Source organism: Papio anubis, chromosome 7, assembly GCF_008728515.1.
Source record: "Papio anubis isolate 15944 chromosome 7, Panubis1.0, whole genome shotgun sequence".
Taxonomy (NCBI): Eukaryota; Metazoa; Chordata; class Mammalia; order Primates; family Cercopithecidae; genus Papio; species Papio anubis.
In genome coordinates, this window is record NC_044982.1 from 144,320,204 (window position 1) to 144,338,811 (window position 18,608).

At 39.9% G+C, this 18,608-nt stretch overlaps 1 protein-coding gene across 7 annotated transcripts in view; it reads right to left on the reverse strand.

Moving 5' to 3' along the window:
• Positions 1-18,608, reverse strand: part of STARD9 (StAR related lipid transfer domain containing 9) — a 148,516-nt gene that overhangs the window by 57,045 nt on the left and 72,863 nt on the right. For 6 of the 7 annotated variants that reach the window (XM_009210006.4, XM_017960559.3, XM_003900840.5 and 3 more), the window contains exons 8-10: positions 12,360-12,429; positions 10,847-10,919; positions 1,971-2,038 (exon numbers count right to left, since the gene is read on the reverse strand). In XM_009210006.4, coding sequence (XP_009208270.3) covers positions 1,971-2,038; positions 10,847-10,919; positions 12,360-12,429 — 211 coding nt within the window. Of the gene's footprint in view, positions 1-1,970; positions 2,039-10,846; positions 10,920-12,352; positions 13,389-18,608 lie in introns of those variants that run through there. The other variant, XM_021940497.2, reaches the window with a different exon arrangement.

The following is an 18,608-nucleotide window of genomic DNA, read 5'->3' on the forward strand; positions in this document are numbered from 1 at the left end:
AATGAGAAACAAAAACAAAAGCAAAAAAGACATTATCTTTATAATACTGTTGAAAAATACTATCCATTATTCTGTATATCATGCTGCAAAAGACTCACATAATAAATTCCTTTCAGAATTCAGTTCCAGGAAAAAATGTTACCATCTTGTAATGAACGGGACTTTTTCTGCTTCTCAGGCAATAAAAATTGAATAACTCTTTAGGTTTCTGTTTTTGACTGTCAGAACACTTTATGCTAAATGTAATGCTCATTTACAATTATGATATTAGCATGACTTTTTGGTATATTCACTTCTCTATCTTTATTGTTTTAAATTCATGTATTTATAGCTTTATGGGATTTGTGTCATTAGCTGACAACAGTTTTGAATTTCTTTTTTAAGTTAATATTAAAGGAAATATTAATATTAAGGAAATACTAAATTCACACTTCCAATTGGCTAATAGTTTCTTTCAAACAGCACTCAGCTCTTAAAGGAATACTGTACCATATTAATTATGTTTTAAAATACGAAAATTTGCCTTATTTCACCTTACACTTTCTTGTGATCACATTATCCCCCTCAAGACTAACTCTTTCTAAATACATATGTAATTATAATTCATGCTCCCTTCTAATACCTACAAGGCAGTATCGTCTCAACCTTTCAAGATTTTTAAAACTTCTTTTCTTTAGAGATGGGGTTGAGCTATGTTGTTATGTTGCCCAGGCTGGCCTCAAACTCCTGGGCTCAAGTGAACCTCCCACCTCAGCTTCCTGAATAGCTGGGACTATAGATGTGCACCACCAAGTAAAACTTTTTTTTTTTTTTTTTGAGACGGAGTCTCACTCTGTGCTCAGGCTGGAGTGCAGTGGTGCGATCTCGGCTCCCTGCAAGCTCCGCCTCCCGGGTTCACACCATTCTCCCGCCTCAGCCTTCCGAGTACCTGGGACTACAGGCGCCCACCACCTCGCCTGGCTAATTTTTTTTTGTATTTTTAGCAGAGATGGGGTTTCACCGTGTTAGCCAGGATGGTCTCGATCTCCTGACCTCATGATCCACCTGCCTCGGCCTCCCAAAGTGCTGGGATTACAGGCGTGAGCCACGGCGCCCAGCCTAAAACTTTTATTTTAAAAAAAACTGCATAGAAATCAATATTAAATAAAGAGAAAATAAAATCAATAGTAAATCAAAGAGAAAAGGTGTACTAATTCAGTTACCCTCACTGAAAGCAGCGGTTTTTTAATCTTTCCTATACATTAGAATCACCTGGGCAGCTTTAACAATCTCCTGATGCTTGCACTCCCACTAATCTCACTAATAATCTGATGCATCTGATCTGAGGTATAGATATGGGGAGTTTTAAAAGGTCCTCAGGTGGCCAGGTGCAGTGGCTCACACTTGTAATCCCAGCACTTTTGGAGACTGAGGCAGATAAATCACCCAAGGCCAGGAGTACAAGGCCAGTCTGGGCAACATAATGAGATGTTGTCTCTACAAAAAAAAAAAAAAAAAAAAGAAAAGCCAGATGTGGTGTCACGTGCCTGTAGTCCCAGCTACTCCAGAGGCTGAGGCAGGAGGGTCACTTGAGCCCAGCAGTTCAGGGTTACAATGAGCCATGATCATACCACTGCACTCCGGCCTGGAGCCTGGGCAACAGAGTAAGACTGTCTCAAAAAAGAAAAGGTTCTCAGGTGATTGATTTAACGTGCAACCAAGATTGAGAATCCCTGATGTACAGGAACTTTTCAGCCCCCAGAAAATAACTTCTTGACCTAGCATTCGAAGAGCTTCTTTTGTAATATTCTCAGGATGACTGAAATGTGAAAAAGATTGGAGTTTTATATATTTTTATAAAATATAAAAGTAGTTATATATTTTTATATGTATAAAAGTAGTTATATATTTAACTTTTTAAGAAAGAGCTTATTCCCTGTAAAACAGGCAAGAACTAGAGTAATTCCCCTTAGCTTTGAAATCCTAATTACCTGCCTGCTAGGTCCACAAGGTTGATCTTGCTAGCCATTTCAGAAGGGAGGTTGTTCTCCAGGATTGCCTAGAGGAGAAAGCACATTTAAAGCCTGTCATTTGGAACGATTTGTATTGTTTTCCCCTTAGACGTTCTTCTAACCAAGGTGATATTTTGGATTTTTATCCAATTCACTCAACAAATCTGTATTCTAATATGATGCAAACCAGATGAGCTCTCAATATCTGACAGATAAAATCAATAGGGCCCTGGATCATCACTTTAAAAACAAAACAAAACAAAACAAAACAAAACAAAAACACCAGCAGAACTTACAGACTAAGCAAACCTCCATGAAGCTCACTGAGCATAACTTTCAGGGGCATCAGGAATTTCAGTACAATTTACCACGCAAATGCTCAACTCCCTCCCAGGGGGCTCTGACTCTTACTAGCAGAGAGCCACAGCATGTGGGTGGCCTCTGATGGCCTCTTGCTAACCTCAGTCATAGCACCTGGCCAGGGCAGAAACTGCCCTATAAGTTCTATTCAGTGGCATCCAGCCCCCAAGAAGAAACTACTCTGACCCCCACCCTGATTCAATGTGGATTTTGTTACTTTGTTTTAGAAATTAATTTTTGGGTTTTTTTTTTTTTTTTTTTTTGAGAGTTTTGCTCGTTACCCAGGCTGGAGTGCAATGGCGCGATCTCAGCTCACTGCAACCTCTGCCTCTCAGGTTTAATTGATTCTCCTGCCTCAGCCTCCCAAGTAGCTGAGATTATAGGCATGCACCACCAGGCCCGGCTAATTTTGTATTTTTAGCAGAGACACGGGTTCACCATGTTAGCCAGGCTGGTCTCAAACTCCTGACCTCAGGTGATCTGCCTGCCTCGGCCTCCCAAAGTGTTGAGATTACAGGCATGAACCACTGCACCGACCAGAAATTGTTAATGTTATACATCATCAACCGAATGTAGTTTTAGAACATTTCAAATAATCCCCAAATCCCTCAAGTCTTTGCAATCAGTCTCTGTTCCCATCCCCAGCTTGAAGCAATCACTTAACTTTCTATGTCTGAAAGTCTGCCTTTTCAGAGTGTTTCATATAAATAGAATCATACAATGTCTGGCTCTTTTCACTGTACATAATTGAGATTCATCCATGTTAAGGCATGCATCAATAGTTTATTCATTTTTACTGCTATTATTCCACTGTGTGGATTACCATAGTTATCCATTTGCCTTTTGATAGATGTGTGGGTTGTTTCCATTTGGGGGTAATTACAAATAACAGTTGTGGATATTTGTGTACATCTTTTTGTGGACATTTCTCTTGGATAAACACCTAGGAGTAGAATTGCTGGGTCATATGGTAGTTATATATTTAACTTTTTAAGAAACTGCTAGGCTGGGCACGATGACTCACGCCTGTAATTCCAGCACTTTGGGAGGCGGAGGTGGGTGGATCACGAGGTCAGGAGATTGAGACCATCCTGGCAAACATGGTGAAACCCCGTCTCTACTACAAATACAAAAATTAGCCCAGCATGGTGGCGGGCGCCTGTAGTCCCAGCTACTCAGGAGGCTGAGGCAGGAGAATCGCTTGAACCCGGGAGGCGGAGGTTGCAGTGAGCCAAGATCGTGCCACTGAACTCCAGCCTGGGTGATACAGCGAGACTCCATCTCAAAAAAAAAAAAACAAAAAACAAAAAAACAAACCTGCTAAACTCTTTTCCAAAGTTGTTACACCATTTACATTCCCACCAGTAGAGCAGTGTATGAAAACTCCTGCTCCTACGCAACTTGCTGATACTTAGCATTTTAGCCATGTTAAAAGGTGGGTAGTGGTATCTCGTTTGGTTCTAATTTGTGTTTCCCTAATGAATAAGGATGTTGAGAATTTTTGCAAGTACTTAATTGTCACTAGCATATTTTGTTTAGTGAAATGTCAGTTCAAAATTTTTGTCATTGTTTTGAGTTGTTTTCTTATGGTGTTTAGAGTTCTTCATATATTCTGGATATAATTCTTTCATCGGATGTATGTTTAGCAAAGTTCTACCTATCTGTTGCCTTTTTTTTTTTTTTTTTTTTTTTTTTTGAGAGGGAGACTTGCTCTTTCAACCAGCTGGGGTGCAATGGCACGATCTCGGCTCACTGCAACCTCCACCTGCTAGGTTCAAGCAATTCTCCTCCTCAGCCTCCCAAGTAGCTGGGATTACAGGTGCATGCCACCAAGCCTGGCTAATTTTTGTATTTTTAGTAGAGACACGGTTTTCACCATCTTAGCCAGGCTGGTCTCAAACTCCTGACCTCAAGTGATCCACCCGCCTCGGCCTCGCAAAGTTGTGGGATTACAGGCATGAACTACTGCACCTGGCCTGCATTTCTTTTTATTCTCCTAACAGTGTTTTTAAGAGAGAAAAAAGGGGCCAGGCACAGTGGTTTATGCCTGTAATCCCAGGACTTTGGGAGGCAGAGGCAAGCTGGACTGCTTGAGGTCAGGAGTTCGAGACCAGCCTGGCCAACATGGTGAAAGCCCGTCTCTACTAAAAACACAAAAATTAGCCAGGCATGGTAATGCGTGCCTGTAATCCCAGCTACTTAGGTGGCTGAGGCAGGAGAATTACTTGAATCCGGGAGGTGGAGGTTGCAATAAGTCAAGATCATGCCACTGTGCTCCAACCTGGGAGACAGAGCAAGACTCAGTATCATTATTAAAAAAAAAAAAAAGTGCAAAAGGCCAGGCATGGTGGGTCATGCCTGTAATCCCAGCATTCTGGGAGGCTGAGGCAGGAGGATCACTTGAGCCTAGGGATTTAAGACCAGCCTGGGCAATATAACAAGATCTTGTCTCTACAAAAAAAAAATTAAAAAGTGATTTTGTACACTGTAAGTGTACACACACACACACACACACACGTGTAAGTCCCAGCTACTTCGGAGGCTGAGGTGGGAGGATCGCTTGAGCCCGGGAGGTTGAGGCTGCAGTGAGCCATGATTGTGCCACTGCACCCTAGCCTGGGTGACAGAGTGTGACCCTGTCTCAAAAAAAAATTATAAAAGTGCAAAAGTTTGAAATTTTGATTAACTCCAAATTTCAATTTGTACTTTTGTTCAATTTGTGTTTTCAGTGCCATATCTATAAAACCTTTGCCTAATCAAAAATCACAAACGTTCGGTTTAAGTTATCTTCTAAAGTTTAATAGTTTCAGGTTTCCCACTTAGATCTATGATTCAATTGAGTTAACTTTTCGATAAAGTGCAAAATATAGATCAAAGTTTTTTTTCATGTAGACATCCAATTGGTCTCCCATCACTTGCTGAAAAGATATTTTCTCCACTGAATCGCCTTTGCAACTTTATTAAAAATCAGTTGCCTATATATGTATGAGTCTATTTTGGACTCTATTCTGTTCCCGTAATCTATTTATCTTAACTCTACCACCACACTATCTTGGTTACTTTAGCTTTAGGAAGCATAGGGTTTATCTCAGAGAATGCTCCATGTGCACTTGAAAATATGTGTAATCTGTGATGTTGAATGAAGTGTTCTGAAAATGTCAGTTAGGTCACATAGTTTGATAATGTTGCTCAAATCTTCTATTTCCTCACTGATTTCTGTTTGGTTATCTACCTACTACTGGAAATTAGGTACCAAAATATCCAACCATTGTTGAACTGTCTATTTTAATCTTTCAATTCCATCAGTTTTTTCATGTATTTTGAGGTTTGGTTGTTCAGAGTGCATACATTTATAAATGTTATATTTCTTCAATGTACTGACTGACCCTTTGTCATTATGAAATATTCCTGTCTCTAGTATTTGTCTTAAAACCAATTTTTTTTTTTTTTTTAAGACGGGATCTCACTCTTGTCGCCCAGGCTGGAGTGCGATGGTGCGATCTCAGCTCACTGCAACTTCTGCCTCCTGGATTCAAGTGATTCTCCTGCCTCAGCCTTCCAAGTAGCTGGGACCACATGCTTGGCTAATTTTTTTTTGTGTGTGTATTTTTAGTAGTAACAGGGTTTCACCATGTTGGCCAGGCTGGTCTCAAACTCCTGACCTCAGGCGATCCATCCACCTCAGCTTCCCAAAAGGCTGGGATTACAGGCTTGAGCCACCACTCCCAGCCTTAAAACCTATTTTTTTGCCTGACATTAAAATACCACTCCAGTTCTCTTATGCTTAATTTTTAAAATTTTTCAATAGGTTTTGGAGGAAGAGATGGTGTCTGGTTACATGAATAAATTATTTAGTGGTGATTTCTGAGATTTTGGTGCACCCATCACTCAAACAGTGTACCTTGTACCTAAGGTGTAGTCTTTTATCCCTTACCCCCCTTTCCCACAAGTCCCCAGAGTCCATTCTTATTCTTATGCAGTTGTGTCCTTATGCTTTTGTATCATTCTATGCCTTTGTGTCCTCATAGCTTAGCTCCCACTTATGAGAAGATATGTTTGGTTTTCCATTCCTGAGGTACTTAACTTAGAATAATGGTCTCCAATTCCATCCAGGTTGCTGCAAATGCCATTATTTCGTGCCTTCTTATGGCTGAGTAGTATTCCACAGTATACATATACCACATTTTCTTTTTTTTTTTTTTTTTTTGAGACGGAGTCTTGCTCTGTAGCCCGGGCTGGAGTGCAGTGGCCGGATCTCAGCTCACTGCAAGCTCCGCCTCCCGGGTTTACGTCATTCTCCTGCCTCAGCCTCCCGAGTAGCTGGGACTACAGGCGCCCGCCACCTCGCCCGGCTATTTTTTGTATTTTTAGTAGAGACGGGGTTTCACCATGTTAGCCAGGATGGTCTCGATCTCCTGACCTCGTGATCCGCCCGTCTCGGCCTCCCAAAGTGCTGGGATTACAGGCTTGAGCCACCGCGCCTGGCCACCACATTTTCTTTATCCACTCATTGACTGATGGACATTTGGGCTGGTTCTATATTTTTGCAGATGTGAATTGTGCTGCTAACACATGCATGTGAAAGTATCTTTTTCATATAACGACTTCTTTTCCTCTGGGTAAATCTACTTGTAGTTCTTTAAGGAATCTCCACACAGTTGCCCATAACGGTGGTACTAGTTTATATTCCCACCAACAGTGTAAAAGCATTCCCTTTTCACCATATCCACGCCAATTTTTTTTTTTTTTTTTTTTTTTTAAGATGGCTGGAGTGCAGTGGCGTGATCTTGTCTCACTGCAACCTCTGCCTCCCAGGTTCAAGCAATTCTCTGGCCTCAGCCTCATGAGTAGCTGGGACTATAGGAGCGTGACACCACACAAGGCTAATTTTTGTATTTTTAGTAGATACAGCATTTCACCACGTTGGCCAGGCTAGTCTCGAACGCCTGACCTCAGGTGATCCACCTGGCTCAGCCTCCCAAAGTGCTGGGATTACAGGCATGAGCCACCGACCCAGCCTCTTTTTTGATTTTTTGATCATGGCCATTCTTGCAGGAGTAAGGTGGTATTGTATTGTGGTTTTGATTTGCATTTCCCTGATAATGAGTGATGTTGAGCATTTTTTTTCCCTATGTTTGTTGCCATTTGTGTATCTTCTTTTGAGAACTGTTTATTCATGTCCTTAGCCCACTTTTTGATGGGACTGTTTTTTTCTTGCTGTTTGAGTTCCTTGTAGATTCTGGATATTAGTCCTTTGTAGGATGCATAGATTGCAAAGATTTTCTCCCATTATGTGGGCTGTTTACTCTGCTGATTACTTCTTTTGCTGTGCAGAAGATTTTTGTTTTATTTAAGTCCCATCTATTTATCTTTGTTTTTGTTGCATTTGCTTTTGGATTCTTGCTCATGAAGTCTTTGCCTAAGCCAATGTCTAGAAGGATTTTTCCAATGTTATCTTCTAGAATTTTTATGGTTTTAGGTCTTATATTTAAGTCTTTGATCCATCTTGAGTTGATTTTTGTATAATGTGAGACATGAGGATCCAATGTCATTCCCCTACATGTGGCTTGCCAATTATCCCAGCAACATTTGTTGAATAGGGTGTCCTTTCCCTACTTTACATTTTTGTTTGCTTTGTCGAAGATTAGTTGACTGTAAGTATTTGGCTTTATTTCTGCATTTTCTGTTCTGTTCCATTGGTCTATATGTCTGTTTTTGTCCCAGTACCATGCTGTTTTGGTAACTATTGGCCTTCTAGTATACTTTGAAATTGGGTAATGTAATGCATCCAGATTTGGTTTTGTTATTTTTGAGATGAAATCTCATTCTGTTGCCCAGGCTGGAGTGCAGTGGCGTGATCTCGGCTCACTGCAGCCTCTGCCTCCCAGGTTCAATAGATTCTCCTGCCTCAGCCACCCGAGTAGCTGGGATTACAGGTGCCCACCATCACGCCCAGCTAATTTTTTCTATTTTTAGTAGAGGGGGGTTTCACCATGTTGGCCAGGCTGGTCTCAAACTCCTGACCTCAAGTGATCCACCTGCCTTGGCCTCCCAAAGTGCTGGGATTACAGGCATGAGCCACTGTGCCTGGTCCAGATTTGTTCTTTTTGCTTAATCTTGCTTTGACTATGACTATGTGGGCTCTTTTTTGGTTCCATATGAATTTTAGGACTGTCTTTTCTAGTTCTGTGAAGAATGATGGTGGTATTTTGATGGGAATTGCATTGAATTTGTAGACTGCTTTAGGCAGTATGGTCATTTTCACAATACTGATTCTATCCATCCATGAGCATAGATATGTTTCCATTTGTTTGTGTCATCTATGATTTCTTTCAGCAATGTTTTGTAGTTCTCCTTGTAGAGGTCTGTCACCTCCTTGGTTAAATATATTCCCAAGGTTATTTTTTTTTTTTTTTTTGCAGCTATTGTAAAAAATGTTGAGTTCTTGATTTGATTCTCAGCTTGCTTGCTGTTGGTATACAGCAGGACTACTGATTTATGTGCATTAATTTTGTATCTTGAAACTTCGCTGAATTCATTTACCAGTTCCAGGAGCTCTTTGGATAAATCTTTAGAGTTTTCTAGATAAAACAATCATGTTGTCAGCAAATAGCAACAGCTTGACTTCCTCTTTATTGATCTGGATGCCCTTTCTTTCTTTCTCTTGTCTCATTACTCTGGCTAGGACTTATGGTTACTATTTTTATGGTATATCTTTTCCCATCCTTTGACTTTCAACCCGTGTCTGTGGTTCTAAGGTGTGTTTCTTATAGACAGCATATAGTTGGGTCTTGCTTTTATGCAATTTGAAAATTTGTACCTTAGGCAATTCACACTTAATGCATTTAATTATTGATGTGCTCAGAACCATCCCTGATTTTTCTTTTTTCTATGTCTCATATCTCCTTTGTTCCTGCTCTTCCTCCACTGCCTTTAACTGTTAAGTATTTTTATTAATATGTAACATTTTAATTTCTGTTGGGTTTTTTTGCTCAGAGGTGGCAGAAGAAATGCTGATTTTTAAAATTATGTTTTTGAGCTATTTTCTTAGTAGTTGCTCTCCAGATTACAATACATATCTTTATGATCTACTTCAAAGTAATACTAACTTAATTCCTGTAAAATATAGAAACTCTACTTAAATATATATTTCACTTCCCTTGTGCTGTTATTTTCATATATGACAATGTACAAAAATGCATTGTTATAATTATGGTTTTACATAATCTTATTCTTTTATTGACGTTAGGAGAAGATATGAGAAAGAATGTAGGTTTTTTATATTTACTCACACATTTACCATTCCCAGATATTTCATTGTCTCCTATAGATTTAAGATACTTTCTAACATCACTTTCTTTCAGCCTAGAAGATTTCATTTAGTTTTCTTGTCAGGTAAGTCTGCTGCCAATAAATTCTACTTTTTTTTTTTCCCCCTAATCTGGGAATGTTCTTATTGACAGTTTTTTACATTCTCTGAGCACCCTGCCTTCTAGGGTTCAATGCTTCCGATGAGAAGTCAGCCATTCATCATGTAATTGTTCTCCTGTATGAGTCACTTTTCGCTAGCTGTTTTTAAGATTTTCTCTTTGTCTTTCAACAGTTTAAATATGATGTGTCTAGGTGTGGATCTCTTTGTGTTTATTTTACTTGGAGTCCTTTGAGCTTCTTAGATCTCTAAATTATTTTCACAAATTTAGGAAGTTTTTGGTCATTGTTTTATTTTGGGTGTGGTGCTCCTCACTTTGTTACATTCCTTTAATCTATTTTCAGACCACAGAAAGGATTTTGTCCAGCTTTATAGTTGCTTTCTGGGGATATGACTTGACCTCCTCATTCCATCATAATGGAAGTGAATCTTCTAATATTTCATTTTAATGCTTATTTTCTTTTCAACCTTTTGTTTTAAATGTCCACACTGATCACACAGATGTGAAAGTATTGTAAAATGTTAAAAATAAATACAAGCAGAAGATATTTTGATTAGTCTTTATAAAATGCTTCTACCCATTCTGGGTGTACAGCTTAATGGATTGTGTGTAAATCCGGTTTATAATATTAGGTTCTATCAGAGGACCTATAAATGTGAGAGTAGGAGAAAAGGAAAAGAAATAGGGCCGGGGGCGGTGGCTCACTTCTGTAATTCCAGCACTTAGGCAGGCCGAGTCAGGTGGATAATTTGAGGTCAGGAGTTTGAGATCAGTCTGGCCAACATGGTGAAACCCCATCTCTACTAAAAATACAAAAAAAATTAGCTGGGCATGGTGGCGCGTGCCTATAATCCCAGGTACTCGGGAGGCTGAGGCAGGAGAATCACTTGAGCCTGGGAGGCACAGGTTGTGGTGAACCGAGATCACACCACTGCACTCCAGTCTGGGCAACAGAGTGAGACCCTGTATCAAAAACAAACAAACAGAAATAGGAAGGAAGACAAGAAAGTGGTTTAAAGGTACAAGGAGAGGAAGAAATCTCACCAAACATAAGGGGTTACCAACCTGCGTGTAGTGGATAGTGAAAATGGCGTGGGATCTGCTGCTGGCCTCATGAACATGGGTGGCTGCTGTGATTCTGTGTATACAAGGAAAAACTGTTAGGACGAGGATTGTTCACACGTGGTGGATTCTTAAGGATCTATAGGGAATACAATAAATGTTAGTGCTGAGATTCACAGATGAGAATCATATTTAGTTCAGTTTCGTAAAGAGGAATAGTCCGAAGAGGGCAGAAGCAGCACGCTAGGTGCTATCTGAGAATAAAACGGAGTGCAACTTCATACTAAAATACACTGAAACTTTTTTTTAAGCAATAGAAGCAAAAATTCGAGTGTAAAGAGAAATGAAGACTAGAGCATCATCAACCTGGAAGAACATGACCAAGATAGACCCATTTTATTTTATTCTTTCACTTTATTTTATTTTATTCTTAGACCCATTTTAATAAGACAAGTGGATGTAGAGAGCTTGCTGAGAAGGTACCTCAAAGACAGAGAAGGTAAGTTTTGAATTAATATTCTGTGTTTAATCAAATTCTATTAATCAAATATTAATTCTACAGTGTCAGAAAGATCTTGGAAATGAGATCTCAAATCACATCAATATCATGCTTAAGCCAGGTAGAATTCATATCTCCCTTAGAAATCCATTACAGTGTTAACCTTCAAAGTCAGGAGAGGTTTTCCTTTATCTAAGAGCATCTCACCGTGTTCTGTTCTCAGATGATCTGGAGAATTGAAGAAAAGGGCCAAAATCTAGAGGCTAGTCTCATGATTCAAATTTGACACTGAAAAATCACAGAGCTCAGGGTATCCTGAAGACCAGAAGCAAGTGTCTCCAGGAGAGTTCCATGAAGCTCAGGAGAATGTTAAATATAAATTTCTTCCTTTATGTTCAATTAACTTGGTCCTGCTATTAACAGGATAAATAGAAGGCTCTATAGACTTTTTTACCCCAGGGAAAAAAGCCTTTTTTAGGGACATTTACTAGTAATATTCTAGGTATTTCATAGTAACTTACAACACGGCATGTTATTACAATTTACAATAGCTTTTAGGGGAATCTACAGCACCTGGTTATTCATAGCAGATTCAAAACAGTCTTTCGGGGGGCTACCTTATAAGTATGCAAAACTAGAAAAAAAAAAAGGTTTTCTGAAACTTTTACACTATATTTGTCCTTATATCTATCAAACCTGAGGAGAGGACAATGCAGGTAAGAATCTTTTCTTCCAAATTTAGAAGCTCTAAACAAAGTAGAGTAACTTCCTTGGGCTTACTGCCTAATATTACTATGTCCAGAACAGATTCCAGCTTCATTACTAGTGAGAAGAGACTAAATCTTAGTCACCACCCCTTAACCTGGGAACACTACTGTTCTGGAAAGAGCCTCCTGGTTGTGAACACCTCTACACAGAGACAATTTTAAGTGTCATTATACACTCCCCAAAGGGAAATGGGAACACAGGATAGGGGTGTGAGGATAAAAGAATGACAGAAACAAACAAACCTGTTACCTGTTTGCAATTCCCTCCTCCAAGAGTTGGATTACTTGCTTGTAATTGGTAACTACATGTTGAGATAAACCTATCGGATTTGTGAAACAGAAAAAAGAAATTAAATGAAATTTTTGGTAAAGTTTAACCTTTTCTTGTAAGTCTTTATCATTCCTATTTCATATTATTTAATAGACAAAAATGAGGGAATCTGGCCAAATTCATTCAGATAATAAATTAAATCAAGAAATATTTATTGGAAACCTCTTGTCAGGTATATGATAGGCTCTAGGAATACAGGTCTCTGCTCTCACAGAGATTACGGTCTATAATTCATATAGACCATATGCTAACAACAACTATAATTCCTTACAATTCTGCTATATAGGTTATAAGAACCGTTCTCATATATTACCTCATTTGGCCCTCACAAAGTCCCTGAGGTAGGCCAGTGTTGTTTTCCCCACAAGGTGGCAGACTCGGTTTGGCATACAAAATACACAGTACACTTGTCTCTGTCCTCCCACAGTTTACAATCATGGTAAGTTACACTATACAAGACAATATGGCCAAGTGCCACAGAAGTTGGAAAGATGATACACGAGGAGATCAGAGGCGTCGTCAGGGCAGGCTCTATAGAAGTGAGACTTAAATTTAGCCACTACGGAATGGGGAGGCTTTAGATAGGTGAAGAGGAGCCTACGGGTATGAAAGTAAATCTTCATGGCTGGTTACTAACCAAGTCCCAAAGGCCTTCCCAACTGTTCTAGAGAATCTCTGTATTAGAGATTCAAAAACAAAGTAACTTCATGGGCTTATTACTAAATACAATTACACCGAAAATAACAAAGTAACATAAATGAAACCAACAAAAATAATAGTCAATAGAAAGCAATCCAAGAAAGACCCAGATACGGAGGCTACCAGGTCAATCTAAAAGTAACTCTGAAGGCTGGGTGCTGTGACTCATGCCTGTGATCCTAGCACTTTGGGAGGCTGAGGCGGGCAGACCTGAGGTCAGGGGTTTGAGACCAGCCTGGAGAACATGGAGAAACACTGTCTCTGCTAAAAATGCAAAATTAGCTGGGCGTGGTGGCACAGGCCTGTAATCCCAGCTACTTGGGAGGCTGAGGCAGGAGAATCCCTTGAACCTGGGAGGCGGAGGTTGTGGAGAGTGGAGATCGCGCCATTGCACTCTAGCGTGGGTAACAAGAGCGAAATTCTGTCTCAAAATAAAAAAAGTGTGGGGGTGGGGGGGGCAGGCTCAGTGGCTCATGCCTGTAATCCCAGCACTTTGGGAGCCCGAGGCAGGTAGATCATGAGGTCAGGAGTTCCAAGACCAGCCTGGCAAAGATGGTGAAACCCCACCTCTACCAAAAAAACAAAAAAATTAGCCGGATGTGGTGGCAGGAGCCTATAGTCCAAGCTACTCAGGAGCCTGGGGCAGGAGAATCACTTGGACCCAGGAGGCAGGGCAGCAGTGAGCCGAGATTTCACCATCGCACTCCAGCCTGGACAATAAGAGCAAAACTTCGTTTCAAAAAAAAAAGGAACTCTGCTTACTATTTTCAAGGAGCTGAAGGAAGACTGTAAACTTGGAAACTATAATGAAATAATAAAATGGATATCTGAGAAATAATACTGTAAGTGAAAATAAAAACTCAATATAAAATTTAATAGCAGGTTAGACATAGCTGAAGAAAGAATGAGTGAGCAAGAAGACAGATCAGAAACATACTCAAAATTTAGCACAGAGAGACAAAAGATTAAAAATATGGAGGCAGCCGGGTGCAGTGGCTCACGTCTGTAATCCCAACACTTTGGGAGGCTGAGGCAGGCAGATCACAAGGTCAGGAGTTCAAGACCAGACTGACCAACATGGTGAAACCCCATCTCTAATGAAAATACAAAAATCAGCTGGGGGTGGTGGCACGTGACTGTAATCCCAGCTACTTGGGAGACCGAGGTAGGTGAATCACTTGAACCCGGGAGGTGGAGGTTGCAATGAGACGAGATTGCGCCATTGCACTCCAACCTGGGTGACAGAGCAAGACTCCATCTCAAAAAAAAAAAAAAAAAAAAAAAGGAGGCTAGGTATGGTAGCGCACACCTATAATCTCAGCTACTTGAGAGGCTGAGGCAGGAGGGTCCCTTGAGCCCAGGAGTCCAAAACCAGTCTGGCAACATTAGCAAGACTACATGTCTAATTAATTAATTAAATATAGAAGAAACGGTAAGACTCGCAGAATATACAGAGAATAGGCCTAACATACTTGTAATTAGAGTCCCAAAAGAATGGGGTAGAAGGAATATTATAAGCGATAATGGTAGTGGAGGGAAGGTGGGGGGGAAAAGGAAAGGTAATGGTTAAGAACTTTCCAAAACTGATACAAAGACACAAAAGCACAGATTCAAAACCTCCAGCATGATTTTTTAAAATCCCGCATCTAACCCTAAGTAGTTCATAATAAACTGTTCAAAGACTAAAGGAAAAATATTGAAAAAATTAGACTAAGGGAAGACTTCTCAGCAAAAACAGTGGAAAACAAGACAATGGTATAATGTTTAACGACTAAAAGAAAATAACCATTAATTAAAAATTCTATACTCAGTGAACTTTACCTTCAATAATAAGAAAAGCAGTCCAGGCGTTGTGGCTCATGCCTGTAATCCCAGCACTTTGGGAGGCCGAGGCTGGTGGATTACTTTAGGTCAGGAATTCAAGATCAGCCTGGCCAACATGGTGAAACCCTGTCTCTACTAAAAGTACAAAAATTAGCCGGGCGTGGTAGCAGGCGCCTGTAATCCCAGCTACTTGGGAAGCTGACGCAGCAGAAGTGCCCGAACCCAGGAGGTGGAGGTTGCAGTGAGCCAAGATCGCACCACTGCACTCCAACCTGGGTGACAGAGCAAGACTCTATCTCAAACAAACAAACAAGCCAAAATAGAACTTGTCAATAGCAGATCTACACTAGAGGGAAAATGAGATTATTCTTGAAGTAGAAGGAACTCGGAGATAAAAGGTAGGATATTCTTTAAAAATTAAGAGCCATAAAAATGGCATTTAAGAAAGGACAAACTGAGTTCAAGTCTTATAAGGTTTATTGTCTGGAAAGAAGCAGAACAATCAGTAAATATTAGACTTTGATAAGTCAGTGGTCTATGTTGTAATCTCTGGAGTGACCGCCAAAATAGTAAGACAATGTGTAAATAATAAGCTAGTGGAGAAGAAATATGGAATGATTTTTTAAAGCTATCAAACCAAAAGACAAAGTAAAGAAAAAGGAACATAAAACAGGAAAGGTAAAGAGAAAACACAAAATAACAGATTTAAACCCAAATAAAATTAGTGACTACATTAAATATAAGCAGACCACAATATCAAATTAAAAGACCAAAATTGTGATGAAACAAAGGTAAAACAAAGCAAAAGGAAAATTTTTTAAAATAAAAAACACATCTGAAATATATAAAGAAAACTGAAAGTAAAAATAGAAAAGAAGATAAAAATACAAACACTAACCCAAAGAAAGCTAGCTTAGTTAATGCCTGACAAAGTAGACTTTAAAGTAAAAGCATTACTAGAGATAAAAATCCTTCACAATGAAAAAAGGGTTCAATGAACCAGGAAGTTTTAACAATTCTAATTTTGTATGCATGTAATAATAAAGCCTCAAAATACATAAAACAAAAATTGGCAGAATTAAAAGGAGAAAAAGGCATCCATACTCATAGCAGGAAAGTTTAACTTGCCTTTCTTAGTATCTGTTAAAACAAGTGGAAAAATAGAATCAATACGGGCACAGATGATTTGAACAAGTATCAAACCTGATAAAGAGTAATATATAAACACTATGCCCAACAATTGTGTAATATACACGCTCTTCAAGCACACATGGAAAATTTACAAAAACTGGCCAATGTGCTAGGCTACAAATCAAACCGTGCTATATATATTTCAAATTTTTTCATTATTATTATTCCTATTATTATATCTGTTATGATGATCTGTGATCAGTAATCTTTGATGTTACTATTATAATTATGTTGGTACACCAAGAACCTTGCCCGTATAGAAAAGCGAACTTAATTGATAAATGTATATGTTCTGACTGCTCCACCAACCAACCTTTCCCCTACCCTTCTCGCTCTACTCAGGCCTCCCTATTCCCTGAGACACAACAATATTGAAATTAGGCCAATTAATAATCCTACAATAGCCTTTAAGTGTCCAAGTGAAAGAAAGAGTCTCTCATTTTAAATCAAAAGCTAGAAACGCTAAAGTTTAGCAAGGAAGGCATGTTGAAAGCCAAGAAAGGCTGAAAGCTAGGCCTCTTGTGCCCAACAGGTGGCCAGGCTGTGAATGCAAAGGAAAAGTTCTTGAAGGAAATTAAAAGTGCTACTCCTTGAATACATGAATGATAAGAAAACAAAACAGTCTTTTTGATGATATGAAGAAAGTTTTTACAGTATGGTTAGAAGATCAAACCATCACAACATTCTCCTAAGCCAGAGACTAATCCAGAGCAAAGCCCTGATTCCCTTCAATGCTATGAAGGCTGAGAGAAGTGAGGAAGCTGCAGAAGAAAAGTTGGAGCTGGCAGAGGTTGGTTCAAGAGGTTTAAGGAAATAAGCTTCTCAGTAACATGAAAGTGCAAAGTGAAGCAAGTGCTGACGGAGAAGCTGTAATGAGTTATCCAAAAGATACAGCTAAAGCTAAGATAACGAAGGTAGCTACCCTAAACAACAGAATTTCAATGTAGACAAATCAGGCTTCTACTGGGAAAAGGTGTCATCTAGGATTTTCAGAGCTAGAAAGAAGCGGCCAACGTCTGGTTTCAAAGCTTCAAAGGACACGCTGATTATCCTGTTAGGGGCTAATGTAGCTGGTGACTTTATTTTATTATTATTATTATTATTTGAGATGGAGTTTCACTCTTGTTGACCAGGCTGGAGTGCAGTGGCACAATCTCAGCTCACTGCAACCTCTGCCTCCCAGGTTCAAGTGATTCTCCTGCCTTAGCCTCCTGAGTAGCTGGAATTACAGGTGCACGCCACCACATCTGGCTAATTTTTGCATTCTTAGTAGATATGGGGGTTTCACCATTTGGCCAGGCTGGTCTCGAACTCCTGATCTCAGGTGATCCACCCACCTCAACCTCCCAAAGTGCTGGCATTACAGGCATGAGCCACCACGCTCGGCCGCTGGTGACTTTAAATTGAAGCCATTATCACTCTGAAAATCCCAAGGCCAGGCTGGGCGTGGTGGCTCACGGCTGTAATCCCAGAACTTTGGGAGGCCAAGGCAGGTAGATCTCTTGAGCCCACGAGTTCAAGACCAGCCCGGGCAACATGGTGAAACCCTGTCTCCACAAAATACACAAAAAATTAGCCAGCTATGGTAGCGCATGGGTGGGAAAATGAATCACATGAGCCTGGGAAGTTGAGGCTGCAGTGAGCTGTGATCACGCCACTGCACTCCAGTTGGGGTGATAGAGCAAGACCCTCCCTCTCAAAAAAAAAAAAAAAATCCTAGGGCCCTTAAGATTCATGCAAAATCTACTCTGCCTGTGCCCTATAAATGGAACCATAAAGCCTGGATGACAGCATATCTGCTTACAGTAAGCCCACTGTTGAGAACTACTGCTCAGAAAAAAGATTATTTTCAAAATATTACTGCTCATTGACAGTGTTCCTGGTCACCCAAGGGCTCTCTTGGAGACATACAAGAAGGCTAATGTTGTTTTCATGCTTGCTAACATAACATCTGTTCTACGGCCCATGGACCAAGGAGTCCTTTCGACTTTGATAATTTAAGAAATACATTTCATAAACCTATAGCTGTCAGTGATTCCTCTGATGGATCTGGGCAAAGTCTACTGGAAACTTTCTGGAAAGAATTCACCATTCCAGATGGCATTAAGGACATTCATGACTCATGAGAGGAGCTCAAAATATCAACATTGAGGGGCTTGGAAGAAGTTGGTTCCAACCCTCACGAATGACTTTAAGGGGTTAAAGACTTTGGTGGAGGAAGTAATTCCAGAGTGGTGGAACTATCAAGAGAAGCAGAATGAGAAGAGGAGCCTGAAGATGTGACTGAATTGCCACAATCTCAGGATCAAATGTGAATGCAGGATGGGTTGCTTCCTACGGATGAGCAGAGAAAGTGGTTTCTTGAGATGGAAGCTACTCCTGGTGAAGATGCTGTGAATATTGTCGAAATGACAAAAAAAAGAAACAGAATATTACATAAACTGAGTTGATAAA